Below are 12,590 nucleotides of genomic sequence, written 5' to 3' on the forward strand. Positions count from 1 at the left end.
CGTGGACATTCGCGTATTGCACAGAAAAACAAACCTGGAGTTTCTTAACATTCATATCACATTATATTATTGTTGCACTTTCATAATAAATGAAAGTCTAGTAACTTATGTAAATTCTATGTGAGTGTGGAAATATATTCATCTTCATATACCGTTAGTGAATATAGCTTAAATCTGTAACATATGAGAAAAGTTTAACATTGATATCATGTTTGACTTTGTTTTTGAAGTTGACAGGAACCTCGGATTTTTATCGTTTTTCTATCGACACGGTGAGAGACAAGTGTCTGCACGAGTTGTTGGTTGATCCGGAGCTCCAGGTAAAGAATGGGACGATGAATGTGTCAGTCTATGAGAATGTTGTGGCCGAGGCATGTTTGAACGACTGCAGTGGCAAAGGAACATGTACAAATGGTAAGAACCTAGAATTGTAAATAACGTATTTGGGAGATTTCTTTTCAAAGTTCAAAGAAAGAAGAAATATTTGGTGCAGTGTTCACAATACCTGTAACTGAATATTCACTCATTGAGTTTCTCACCAGCGGTCACACGAAGCTCTTCAGTCAGTTAGTTATGAATAATTAATTTCAAGAAACAAAACAAAACCCTAGTAAACACAAATTAATAGTCCTCCCTTCTGGAAGAAACATGGCACTGGTCGCGTCACTGAGAGAGAATATTTACATAATAATAAACAGGCCTTTGTGCATTTCACCCATTGTTATTTGCTACCAACTGTCGTGATACAACGTTGTCACAACGTTTGTACTACGTCATTTTATAACGTTATGTCTGAACGTATTAACAACGTTGCAAATTTACTATTCAGCAACGGGTTCGTCCCACCTGTCCGGTTTGTTTGATATGCCGACAGATAATCCTGTACGGGGGATTGCCGTCCTGTCTTTGATGCACCGACTATAGCCAGTATTGGAAAGTCGATTACTGGGCAAGGGGAGCAATATAAAGTTATATCACTTTTTTACTGCATTAATTAACAAAGCTACATAACTTGACATCCATATCAAATTATACAAAAAAATCTAAATTAGCATTACTTTACAAAATGGTAAACCATATGGTTCCTGACTATCTTTGTGATCAGAATGTTTCTGACAACAGTAATTACAATCTTAGGAATAATGACAATTATCAGACTATAAGATGCAAATCTACTAATTATGCCAAACCGTTTTTGTCCGACACAGTTTAACTGTGGAATGAACTGCCTATAAATGCGAAAAATGCTTCCTCTGTTGGACAGTTTAAGAATGTAATCAAACCATAAGTTAATGCCAACATAATGTTCGATCTAAATGTTGGTAGTTGCTTCTGTCAAATAATTCACCGCCGTCTCCGATTGGGATGCAGTGACAGATATAATCGTTTCATCTCAGATAATGCTACCTGCTCCTGCTCACAAGGCCCAGAGGATGCTTTCCACTATTTTTGCCATGTGTTCAAAATATGATAGGATTCGATACGAATCATGGTTTTATGTAAAAGGTTTCTCTCTGTGGGATGTGCCAAATGGTAATAATTAGATGGAGTCGGCCGTGACGATGAGCATCTAGTCTCTGTTGCCGTCCGATGTTAGGAGGGCGTTGTTACAGGTCGTACTCTTGGTTTATACCTCGTGGTAGAGCAGGTCTTGTCTTGGTTCTCGCTCTGTACAGAGAAGATTGGTCTAAATGGCCTCTGTCACTGTTCCCAGACTTATTACAAATTTGGTAACCAAAGTAAAGTTAAAAGTGACCTCTAAGACAGTTAGGGAAAAAACAAGGAACTTGTACATTTGCAATAACTGCAATGACATAAAGCAAACCCATCTCTTACTTACACTCCACCTTAAGGAAAAAGACATGTCACCTTATCAGTAGAACAGTGGGCTCAGTGGGTAAGTGACAGTAATTGACTGACAACTGAACTGATCTCACTGAAACTCAGTATAACGGATTAGCAACTGAAGCGCAACACGTAAACTGGATTACATCGGATTACCTGACCGGACAAGTGGGACGATCGCTTCAGCAACAGCTGTAGAAAACACGCGACCAAAACAACACGTAAATTGACAAATAAACATTGAAATTAGTTTCTGTTTTGTTTCATATGTACTGTTCACTTGTGGAAAAACTATTCCCTAGTTAAATAGAACGTTAACTCAGCGTAAACTGTATTGGCATTAAATGAACTATCATTGTGGCGACGTAGAAATGACACTTCACAACGTCAGGCCACAATGTTGTGACAACGTAAGTGGGTGATCACAACGAAAGCATCATGTTGTGGCCAAGTCTGGGTTCACGTCCCTTACAATGTTAACAGGTGACTGTGTATGCCAAACCAGTTATGGCGGCTCAGACTGTTCTGTTGACCTTACATCACCCCCACGACTATTTGGAACAGAAACTGTTGTCGAATGTGACGCTTCACGCGATGCATGTGACGTTTTCTCCGTGAGAGGCGAGACGTTTGTGGATGGTGTATCAACATGTTTGGTTGAAGAGATCAGGGTAAATATGCTTTAATCTTAATTTTATACTCGGCATTCGATTTTAATTCTTGAAGGTACTCCAGGCGCTGGCGATACAGCGTCACCATGAAAAGTATACCGTGGCTATTTTTAAGTTTTGAGTGAGCGAAGTTACCTTTTCACTGCGCGAATGGTTTGTTTTCAAATGTGTTTAATTCTGCAACTCTGTAAGTATATTACTTGCTAAACCTCGATAAAATTTCATTTTTCAACTCTGCTATTAAATTCCTTGCTTATCAACCGTCCACGGAGAATATGGCATGGTGGGACCGTTCTGACGCCAGCTGTTAGCATGACATCTAAATAACACAATAATCTCTTCAGGCTAGAAAGTCGGGACAAGAGAGTGTTGTATCCAAAGTATATCTGGCAACAGTGGTCAGCATCAGCCATGCTCAGTGCAGAGTCGTTGCCAGTGACCGCACCGGAAGTGACGATATGGACTCTCTGCGTGCCTACCGGATATCGATTGCCAACAGTCCTGGTAACTATGGTGACAGTCTTGGCCTGATTGTGTTTGACAGTACGTGTATCCATATGCATGCAGAGAGTGGCCGGGAGGCAAAGTTCAACTGGACCATGAAGGTATATAAACATGAATTAGGGTTTAATGTAAATACATCAACAAACAGTTAACATCTTGGATCATTAACAGAGGAAACTTGAAATAAACCAAAATAGCATTTAACATTGTATTCATGTTATGCATAGCCTGATTTAGTTATTTCTGGATTTTAGTATATAGTCATGAGGCTTCCTGTTCCACACTATGGTAAGGGGTTTTAGTAGTATTTTCATGAACACTATGGTAAATAGATATTTGTAGTACAGTCATGAAGCTTCCTGTTCCACACTAGGGGATCCGTGAAGGTCCTGGGGTAGAATAGGCCTTCAACAACCCTTGCTTGCCATAAAAGGCGACTATGCTTGTCGTAAGAGGCGACTAACGGAATCGGGTGGTCAGGCTCGCTGACTTGGTTGACACATGTCATCGGTTCCCAGTTGCGCAGATCGATGCTCATGTTGTTGATCACTGGATTGTCTAGTCCAGACTTGATTATTTACAGAGTGCCGCCATATAGCTGGAATATTGCTGAGCGCGGCGTAAAATTAAACTCGCTCACTCACTCCACACTAGGGTAAACGGATTTTTGTGGTATAGTCATGAAGCTTCCTGTTCCATACTAGGGCCAATACTGTCTGGACAAAGGGGCTTGTGTTCCTCACGGAGCAAGACAACGTGGAAACAACTGTCTGGTGTGTGATGTGTCGGGCAACAAGCGCACATGGAAAACTGGATCAGGTACAGTTCTATACCCAGTCATATCAGACTGGAGAGAAACCTGGGTGGAAAACTTCATAGAGGGTTGATATCCTCATACCTTGCAAATGGTTACAGCAAGACAAAATATGGTAGACATGGTATCTGTTAACGTATGAATTTAATTGTTTGCAGAAAACAAAAAACACAAAAGGTCAAATTTTACGGCTAATAAATTACATCTGACATATTGTTTCAACTGAAGCATCGTATTTGTAAAAGACCTTACTCAATGATGTGTTGGAAAGAACTTGGACATTGTAACCATATTTAAACAACCTTTGATCAAATGACATTACAGTTTCCATTGCTTTCACTCGATTGTATCACCAGAACATGTAATGATGGCTTTCATTGTTGTCATAGTTAATTTTTGCTTGAAGTTTGCGCAGAACACCATTTACTCATTCACTCTGGGAACGCTGTCAACAATGTTGCAGAGTCGAGATGCCACAGTGAGAATGGACACTTTCTTCCTATAACTGTAGCTGTGTTTGTCGGGGGAGTCGTTCTTGGAATCATCATCGTAGTTGCTTCAGTCTGTGCATGCAAACGGATTAAAAGAGAGGGTAGGTGAAAGACTATCCCATAAAAAGATTTGTAGTGGATGGGATGAAGAGAGAAACAAATTTTCCTTCTGCTTTCACAATATCCTGACATGCTATGGACTACACAACGTTAAATGTTAACAACAGCTTAAATGAGAAATGGAATATCATTCTTGTGTTTCTTGACAAGGCAAATCTGTGAACTTGAAACCCTAAGCAATAAACTGATGTCAAAACCTCACCTGTAAGAGCGCTCGGCCTTCTTACAAACACAGAAAAAGAACTTTTGCTCACATAATACCTCCACGCCATAAACTACTGCCAAACCTATCGACAGACACTCTGTGTCGATCAGCTCATATCAGCTGTAAGCTGAATGGGTGTATCCCATCACAGGTCATACTCAGCCAAAACCCAATGAAGATCTGGGGTAGAATTGATCTTTACTAATATATGCTTTTCTTAAGAGGCGGCCAACGGAATCGGGTGGTCAGGCTTCCTAAGTTGACCGATGGCATTGTGTCTCAGTAGCTTATGCTGTTGATCACTGGAATGTCTGGTTCAGACTCGGTTATTTACCGACCGCCTCCATATAGATGGAATATTGCTGAGTGAGACTCAGTCAGTCACTCACTCAGTCAAAAAAATCAACATTTGAGTTACTTCGAAGACAACACATCTGAAACTGATTTGCCTTGGCGATACAAGGAAAAACACGAACAAGTACTGACAAAAGTCCTCAAAAATTCTGAAAAGATTTCAAAATAGTGACAAGGTTATGCTGCCTGCAGGAAAAACAGAGTTGTGGCATTACGACTTGTGAAAGAACTTATAATGTGACATACTACATGATATCTTTGCATTTCTCACACCTTCACAATTTGTAATTCTTCACTTTCATGTTTAGCCTCATAGTAGGAGGTCAGATATACTCCATAATACAGAAATGGCCAGGTGCTCCTTTCTGAGAATAAGATTGTATTCACAATAACGTAATATTTACAGTAATTCTGACGAACGTCATTTCCTTCTGTTGCAGGGAAGAATTTCTATTCAATGAGGAAAGTCTTCAGAAAGTCAGTAGAGCGTTGTGCTTGAAAGCAGAGATATTTCAGTCTTGATTTGAACTGGAATTATGTTTTAAAAATCTGTTTGTATTATATATTCATGCATTGGAGTATCTAAAAGAATATTTAATATCGAAGGACAGTATATCGTATATCAAATCTGTCAAACTTGTATAGAGGGTCACTTCGCATTCTGTTCGTTTACACTGATTTAAGGGTAGCAGAATAACCCTATCTGTACCAAATCTGTGTTCCTGGTTATCTCTGTTAACCCCAAAGGTTGATACTACTCTCAGATGGGCAGTGTTAGTTCACCTTGCGTTTTGTGCCACGACAGTAGGTGTAATCTCACCACCATTGACGTCTTGTATGTAACACCTCTTGTACTTTTGTCCTGTTTATGATTTATGATTAAAACGTTTCATAATAAGAAAGAAACTTTGACCATGATCTTGAAATCTGCAATGCTTGAAAGTGAAACTGTCCAGTAGCGGATAGTTGATCGACGTTTACCTGTCAAAGATGTGTGGCTAAAGATTATATGTCTATTTGTATAAACAAGGGTGACTCCCAAATGCCTCAACACTGCAGACCAATCACTCTTCTGAGGCGTCTGGTCAATTTGTTTACTTCTATTCTGAATATCCGTTTGTAAAAAAAAACTTGTCGAATCATTTTTCTAGTTTATGTAGTGCAGGGAGAATTTAGAAAAAAACAAACATATTCTACTTACTAATTTGACGTTACATGGCTTTACCAGAGCTCTAAAAGCAAGGAATAAGACTTTGACGATTTTCAAAAAGCTTGTGATTCGGTCTGCAGTTAAGGACTTTAACTGACAGAAGCTATTACAATGAAATGTAGCGGAAAAATTAAAGTAGTCATTGATACCGCTTGGAATTCCGAACTCTTTTGGTGCTTCATGGTAGTACTTTTTTGTCTCGAATAACATTGAATCACGCATCAAGCACGGAAATTACCGATGTTTTGCGATTGAAAATCGATGGAAGGGAGATAACTCTAAATCTGTTTACCTTGTGTCGTCTGCAAAATGGCGATTCACCTCGCATTCAACAGAAGTGCTTGAAACAGTTCAAAATTAACATGCAGGTGTTCGATACGATAAATACGTTGTTCACAACACAGTGTCAGTACATGTATATATAAAGGCTGGTTGTTACGCTGACGAAAATCACACACGGACTTGCACTCGGAATTATTATGGAGTTCTGTCTCTGCCTATCACTGACTGTCTGTCAAAACAACTGACCCTACATTCTGGACTGATACTCTGTGCCTGACTGCTCATTGGATAAAGGCTTCATCTTGTATTTCTGCTCTCACTGTAACGTGTCAAGATTTTGGTGAGTTAATAGTTGATATCTGTGCCTCATTACCTTAGACTTGTGACTCAACTGCATTGTACTAGAAATCTGTAGTATGATTCATTGTAACTTTCTCATTGTTTGCTCAATATATTACTGAATATTATAGCCTTGCCTGTGTTATATTTTGTTGGTTCAGAGGGGATCTCTTACACCTTTTGTCATTAACCGTAGCAATAAACAAACCAAAACATGGTGAGGATCAAAACGAAACATCACAGCCACGCTCATGACACCGACAGGGATCAGAGTAGTTGACTACTGCATGCCAATTGCCTGCTTAATTAATCACAGCAGAAATGACTGATAAATGATTGAGATCAATGACTGGAATGACCGTCATTAATTTCGCATATGGTTCAGTACAGTGACTAGGCACTCCAACTGAAGTGGTAAATCCAATGTAGATTTTCAGAGTACCACGGCACTACGACGACACCCAAATTAGTCCTCACTTTACACACTCATACGGCTGTCAAGTATCAAGTCACCAGCAGTAATTCAAAGTATGCTATCTTCTCCGTTGTCCATTCTTTCTCTCCCAATGCATTCAAGAACATTTTTATGAACAACAATACATCTAAACCTGGTTATTCCCATAACTGTAATGGTAATGTATAAAATGGTAAAAAACTATATAATCAAGAAAGGTTTAACACTTGTGTGTTTTATTACTACGCACATTGTAGAGATTCGGATTGGATCAACTGAGAGAAATGACAGCCTTGTTTCGTGATCCTATCTTAGGTATATCCTAACTTAGAACAGAATAATATGTAGGACAACGTTAGAATCCAGGATCTGTTTTAGTTGTGATAACTTTAAAGCAGAGATCCAAACCAAAAGTCACAGAGAAAGGGCGTTTATCAAAGCAATTTCTCTTACTTGTTAGTTCTACAAACATGTCATAGTGGGGCGGTGGGGTAGCCTAGTGGTTAAAGCGTTCGCTCGTCACGCCGGAGACCCGGGTTCTATTCCCCACATGGCCCGGGTACAATGTGTTAATCCCATTTTCTGGTGTCCCCCGCCGTGATATTGCTGGAATATTGCTAAAAGCGGCGTAAAACTAAACTCACTCTCTCACTTACATGTCATCGTACACATTAAACTGGGTTTAGAACTATATATCAAAACTAGTTTACTCACTTGTGATTCTTGGTTCTTTGAACGGTTTCCTTTACGGTGCTCCCGCCAATAAGTTTTAGGCGATCAACCTTTAAAACATATGTTTAGGTCATTAAGTAACGTTGCAGAGTATAAGATGGGTAACATTTTGAAAAGGCTATCAAGACAATTGACTGAAAACCTATGTAAAAACATTTTCGAATAAGCTGGTAAAAACTAAGTAACTTATACCAAATGAGATAAAAAAGTAGACTCAGGATTACGGGAACGTGTATTTTGATATGAATGTTTAGTGGGCCGGATCAATGCTTGTGAAACTGCTCAGAGAACGATTTCGATGTCCGTCTGCTTAAAAACAATTGTGCAACTGGACTATATCTGGTAGTCTAAGCTTGATGAGACAAATTTCTACTACTTTGATATACCTCTCCTACGTATCACAAGCATAAATTGCCAGGTGATTTAATGTATCTCAGTACAAAATATTTAAATTATTACACTACCCAAGAGTGAGCTCTCTGTCCTAAAATAATCTATAGCCTTACCAAAGACATTCTAAATGACTTTTACTTCAGTCTGCCTTCAAGAGCTTCAAGGACCTTATCTCTTAGTGGAAACTGTCGATCTTCCGGGAGGTTCAGTGATCTTCCACTATTGGATACCTTCAGCAAGATTTCAATGAGGAGTTTCCGTTGAGAAGCAAGCCCTTTTTTCAAATCTCTGCACAGCAACTTGCACAGATGAAATGGCTTTAAGGATTGCCATGTCTTTAGCTCATATATTCAAGCTGGAACCCTTTTATGACAAGCAACAGGGCTGAATATTCAAGAATTCTACTAGACACAAGCAACAGATAGCATTATTATTGTAGATGTTGAGGAGAAAGTAACGAACTATTAAATATAATTCACTGAAGCAGGAGATATGAGTACTGGGATCAGAGACTCTTGATTAGTAACAAGCATGCCGTAAGCAGAAACTTCATCTTACACAAAAAATTAATTCATGACTCCGCCTGTATTATAATTGCAAAACCTTAGAAACATAAGAGTTAGTCAGAGATCGCCAAACTTTCTCTTGCATATTTAAAGCTGTAGCATGAACAACAGCTGTACTTATTGATGTGAATAGTAGTGGAACTTGACTCTGGGATCCTTGGAGTGAGTGAGTGAGTTTTACGCCGCACTTGACAACATTCCAGCCATATGGCGGCGATCTGTAAATAATCGAGTCTGGACCAGACAATCCAGTGATCAACAACATCAGCATCGATCTGCGCAATTGGGAACCGATGACATGTGTCAACTAAGTCAGCGAGCCTGACCACCCGATCCCTTTAGTCGCCTCTTACGACAAGCATAGTCGCCTTTTATGGCAAGCAAGGGTTGCTGAAGGCCTGTTCAACCCCGGGACCTTCACGTGTCCATAGGTTGCTGAAGGCCAATTCTACCCCGGGACCTTCACGGGTCGGGATCCTTGGACAATCTGATGATGGCAGATGGACACTGAACAAAGACCGGGTAGATGCTGAGGGTCTTGGTGGTGATGCATACTCTGACCATGACTTTATATAGGGAAATACCTGTGGCCAGCTCAGTAACTCCCAAGGTAGAAGGTAATCTCTGGTTACCACGGAGCTGTGGTAGAACAGTAGGTCGATCTTTCTTTGGTTCACTACAGCTCATTCTGGGTGGTTCATAGTCATCATCTCCATCCTCACAGGAGGAAAATTGCTTTGGCTTGTGTCTGACAGGTAAGCAGAACTTAATGTTACATGCATACAAAAACAAGATCATACAAAAACAGCACATCCCCAAGCATATTAATAAGTTGGGGGCTGTAACTCTTGCGGTGATAACATGATTGGAATAATATTATACAAGGCATTATCACAAGTGTGTATGAAACATTAGTACAAAATCTCTTACTGAAAAATTACCGAATATCATTGTCCTTTTCGTGGTGGACTGTATAAGGCCAACTGCCATTCAGCAAACTGGCTGGTGGGGAAGAGTGCATCTTAGCATAATTGTAAACCAAAAGTTACTGTATTCTGTAATCTTATTGGTTGAAAAACATGATTAAATGGTATTAGATTCCCGGAAACTGAAAGACTATTCACCGCGTATTGACACGTAAACAATTGTTTTGTTGTGTCATCAACAGTGGTGACGTCATTCAAATCATATTGTGACGTAAAGTTAGAATGACGTCACAAATGAGCAACTCCAGATGCTACCATGAGAACCAGCTGAAACGGCCAGCTGATGACACTTCACTGCTGTGTCCGCATTCGATGTAAACGAGTGCAGACACTAAAACCCCTTTGGTTTACTTTTGTGTTTACAATGTCGATAAACACCATGTGTTGGCCAATTTCCGGGTGTTATTGAGTATTTGAAGCACGGGAATATTTCATTTGAAACCTCCGGCTAACGCCGTCGGTTCCAAATGCATTCCCGTGCTTCAAATACTCAATAACACCCGGAAATTGGCCAACACATGATGTTTATCTCCTAAATACATCATGCACTTACTTCATCGATCCTTTTCAACAGGAGTCCTCCTCATTAGTTTGAATATGTGAGTGTCTTCAGCAACATTTCATTTTCTTCTCACGTCCTTATGGGTATCTGCAAAAACACGTAACATCCTAGAGCATTTGTGCTCTGAAAACATGTAAAATTAAATGTATATTCTATGAATTCAAGTGTTCACAAATCATTGATGTTTCAATTCAGTGGCATCAGCTTCAGAAAGAACAGGAGAATTCAACGGAAATTAAAAATTACTTGAGACAGGCTGCCAACACCCTGATCTTGAATACCGGTTATGATTTTCCTGCTTCAATCTGTTCCTTTACTGCTTTAACAGCTGCAGTAGAGCGAAGTGGAGACCAGTAGGTCTTGGTTTGATTCCACAGCCTATTGAAAGCAACTAACCCTATCTCGCTGCTTTCTTAAGACACATCGACAACAGACGTCTTGACTATAATAGCAAACTTTCATTTATGAAGCAATCTGGGTAGATTTCAAACTACAAGGTTTCAGTTTAAAACATTGTGTCATAACCTCTGAATGCAAGGAAAGACACTTCACAGCTGAACAGCTACAGCGACAGTTATTGAATCCTATCGGCTATGCTGCGACGTAGGGGTGTGTCTAATATTAAGTCTCAACTTCAAAATGAAATCATCAAGTGGACCATGATGTTTTACATCCTCAGCGAGACGCGCTCAGTCATGAACGTTGTAAACTACCTGATCTGCGCCATAATGAGACCAAATGTTCTTGTGCGTAATCTGCGAAGTATAGGATTCACAAGAATACCCACTGCAGTTGAGAGAAGCATTATGTTTTCCTACATCTCATTTTGTATCTTGTACACAAATCCAGCACAACTGCCGTGTCTTTTTCGAACCTCCTGTTTCAATACGCTCCAAGAGTTAATAAGAAAGCTCTGACTATTCAATCGGAAATCATGACACTTTCTAAATGAATGTTATGAATTTAAAGCCATTTGGAAAACATGTGTTACAAAACTAATAGAATTTCGGGACCACAAAGCCAAATATTTCTACATCTTTCGTCAAAATTGTGTTAGCGAAATCAGTGCATGTGGCACTAACACAGTAGTACCGTAGGGTTTATAAGTCACGAGTCTAGGACTGGTTCTTTCTCTCTTTCGTATTTTCTCATTTCTTCGTGTCTGCTTTTAAGCGATGGTTTTACGGAAAGAGTAAGTTCGGAAGCCATGCGCAAAGAAAACATAGGGATAACTGTGTTTTTGTTGTTGTTGTTGTTGTAAAACAAGATGACAATATGTAATTAGATATGTATGCATTTTTTAACATTTAACAGAGATAATCTACAGCACGTCTTGCAGTCTCCCTGCTTTAAAAAAACAACTTAGCAATCACATGAAATAGTTTCACCTATGTTATGACATGGAGTTCATGAATAAAATATTAAAAACATTTCAATGACATTCTCAACAGTTTTTAAATAAATCTAAAACACTACAACCACCTTTAGACGAAAAAGTAGTTAACTGCTATGAAACCTTATAAACATTATTTGAAAACGCTATAGCTGGGAATTAAGTCGGCATGATACAGCCACACAGTGTATAGATCTAATATCATTTTAATTTTCACTGAAAATTTTGATGTCCTGAATATTTCTGCAGAGATTTACAACTGCTTATTCAAAAGCAACGTGCTGAACCTTTTAACAAACTATGCGTGTACTCAAACATTCACTCTGACTACGTCGATCTGTTAATTTCACAAAATCACATTCTAATCTTCCAGCGTGTCGCGTTGCATTGCGAAAGCTCCTCAAGGAAGCTATCGCTGCGACGAGCCTTCTTCGTCAACTACCTGATAATAATTGCCTAACAACTGTATAACCGTGGTACTAATAATTTGTCACAAAATAGCTTTTTTTCGCTCTAAACCTTCTAAATCAAATGAGATATAACGCACTCTCCATTCAAAAGTTTTGTACTGTGAATAATAGTAGTCTCATTGGTATTACATCCGTTACGAATAATGTTTTTGCCTGATTTTGTAAACAGTTGTCAGGAGAATGCGAGGTGGCCAAACCT

At 39.3% G+C, this 12,590-nt stretch overlaps 1 protein-coding gene across 1 annotated transcript in view; it reads left to right on the forward strand.

Moving 5' to 3' along the window:
- The window catches only part of LOC137298210 (von Willebrand factor D and EGF domain-containing protein-like), a 61,933-nt gene extending 55,010 nt beyond the window's left edge, over positions 1-6,923 (forward strand). Inside the window, exons 16-21 of the mRNA XM_067830383.1 lie at positions 231-414; positions 2,329-2,516; positions 2,861-3,121; positions 3,725-3,839; positions 4,298-4,426; positions 5,445-6,923. Coding sequence (XP_067686484.1) covers positions 231-414; positions 2,329-2,516; positions 2,861-3,121; positions 3,725-3,839; positions 4,298-4,426; positions 5,445-5,503 — 936 coding nt within the window. The 3' untranslated portion in view covers positions 5,504-6,923. The remainder of the gene's footprint in view (positions 1-230; positions 415-2,328; positions 2,517-2,860; positions 3,122-3,724; positions 3,840-4,297; positions 4,427-5,444) is intronic.
- The last annotated feature ends 5,667 nt before the right edge of the window (positions 6,924-12,590 follow it).

Source organism: Haliotis asinina, chromosome 1 (assembly GCF_037392515.1).
Source record: "Haliotis asinina isolate JCU_RB_2024 chromosome 1, JCU_Hal_asi_v2, whole genome shotgun sequence".
Lineage (NCBI taxonomy): Eukaryota > Metazoa > Mollusca > Gastropoda > Lepetellida > Haliotidae > Haliotis > Haliotis asinina.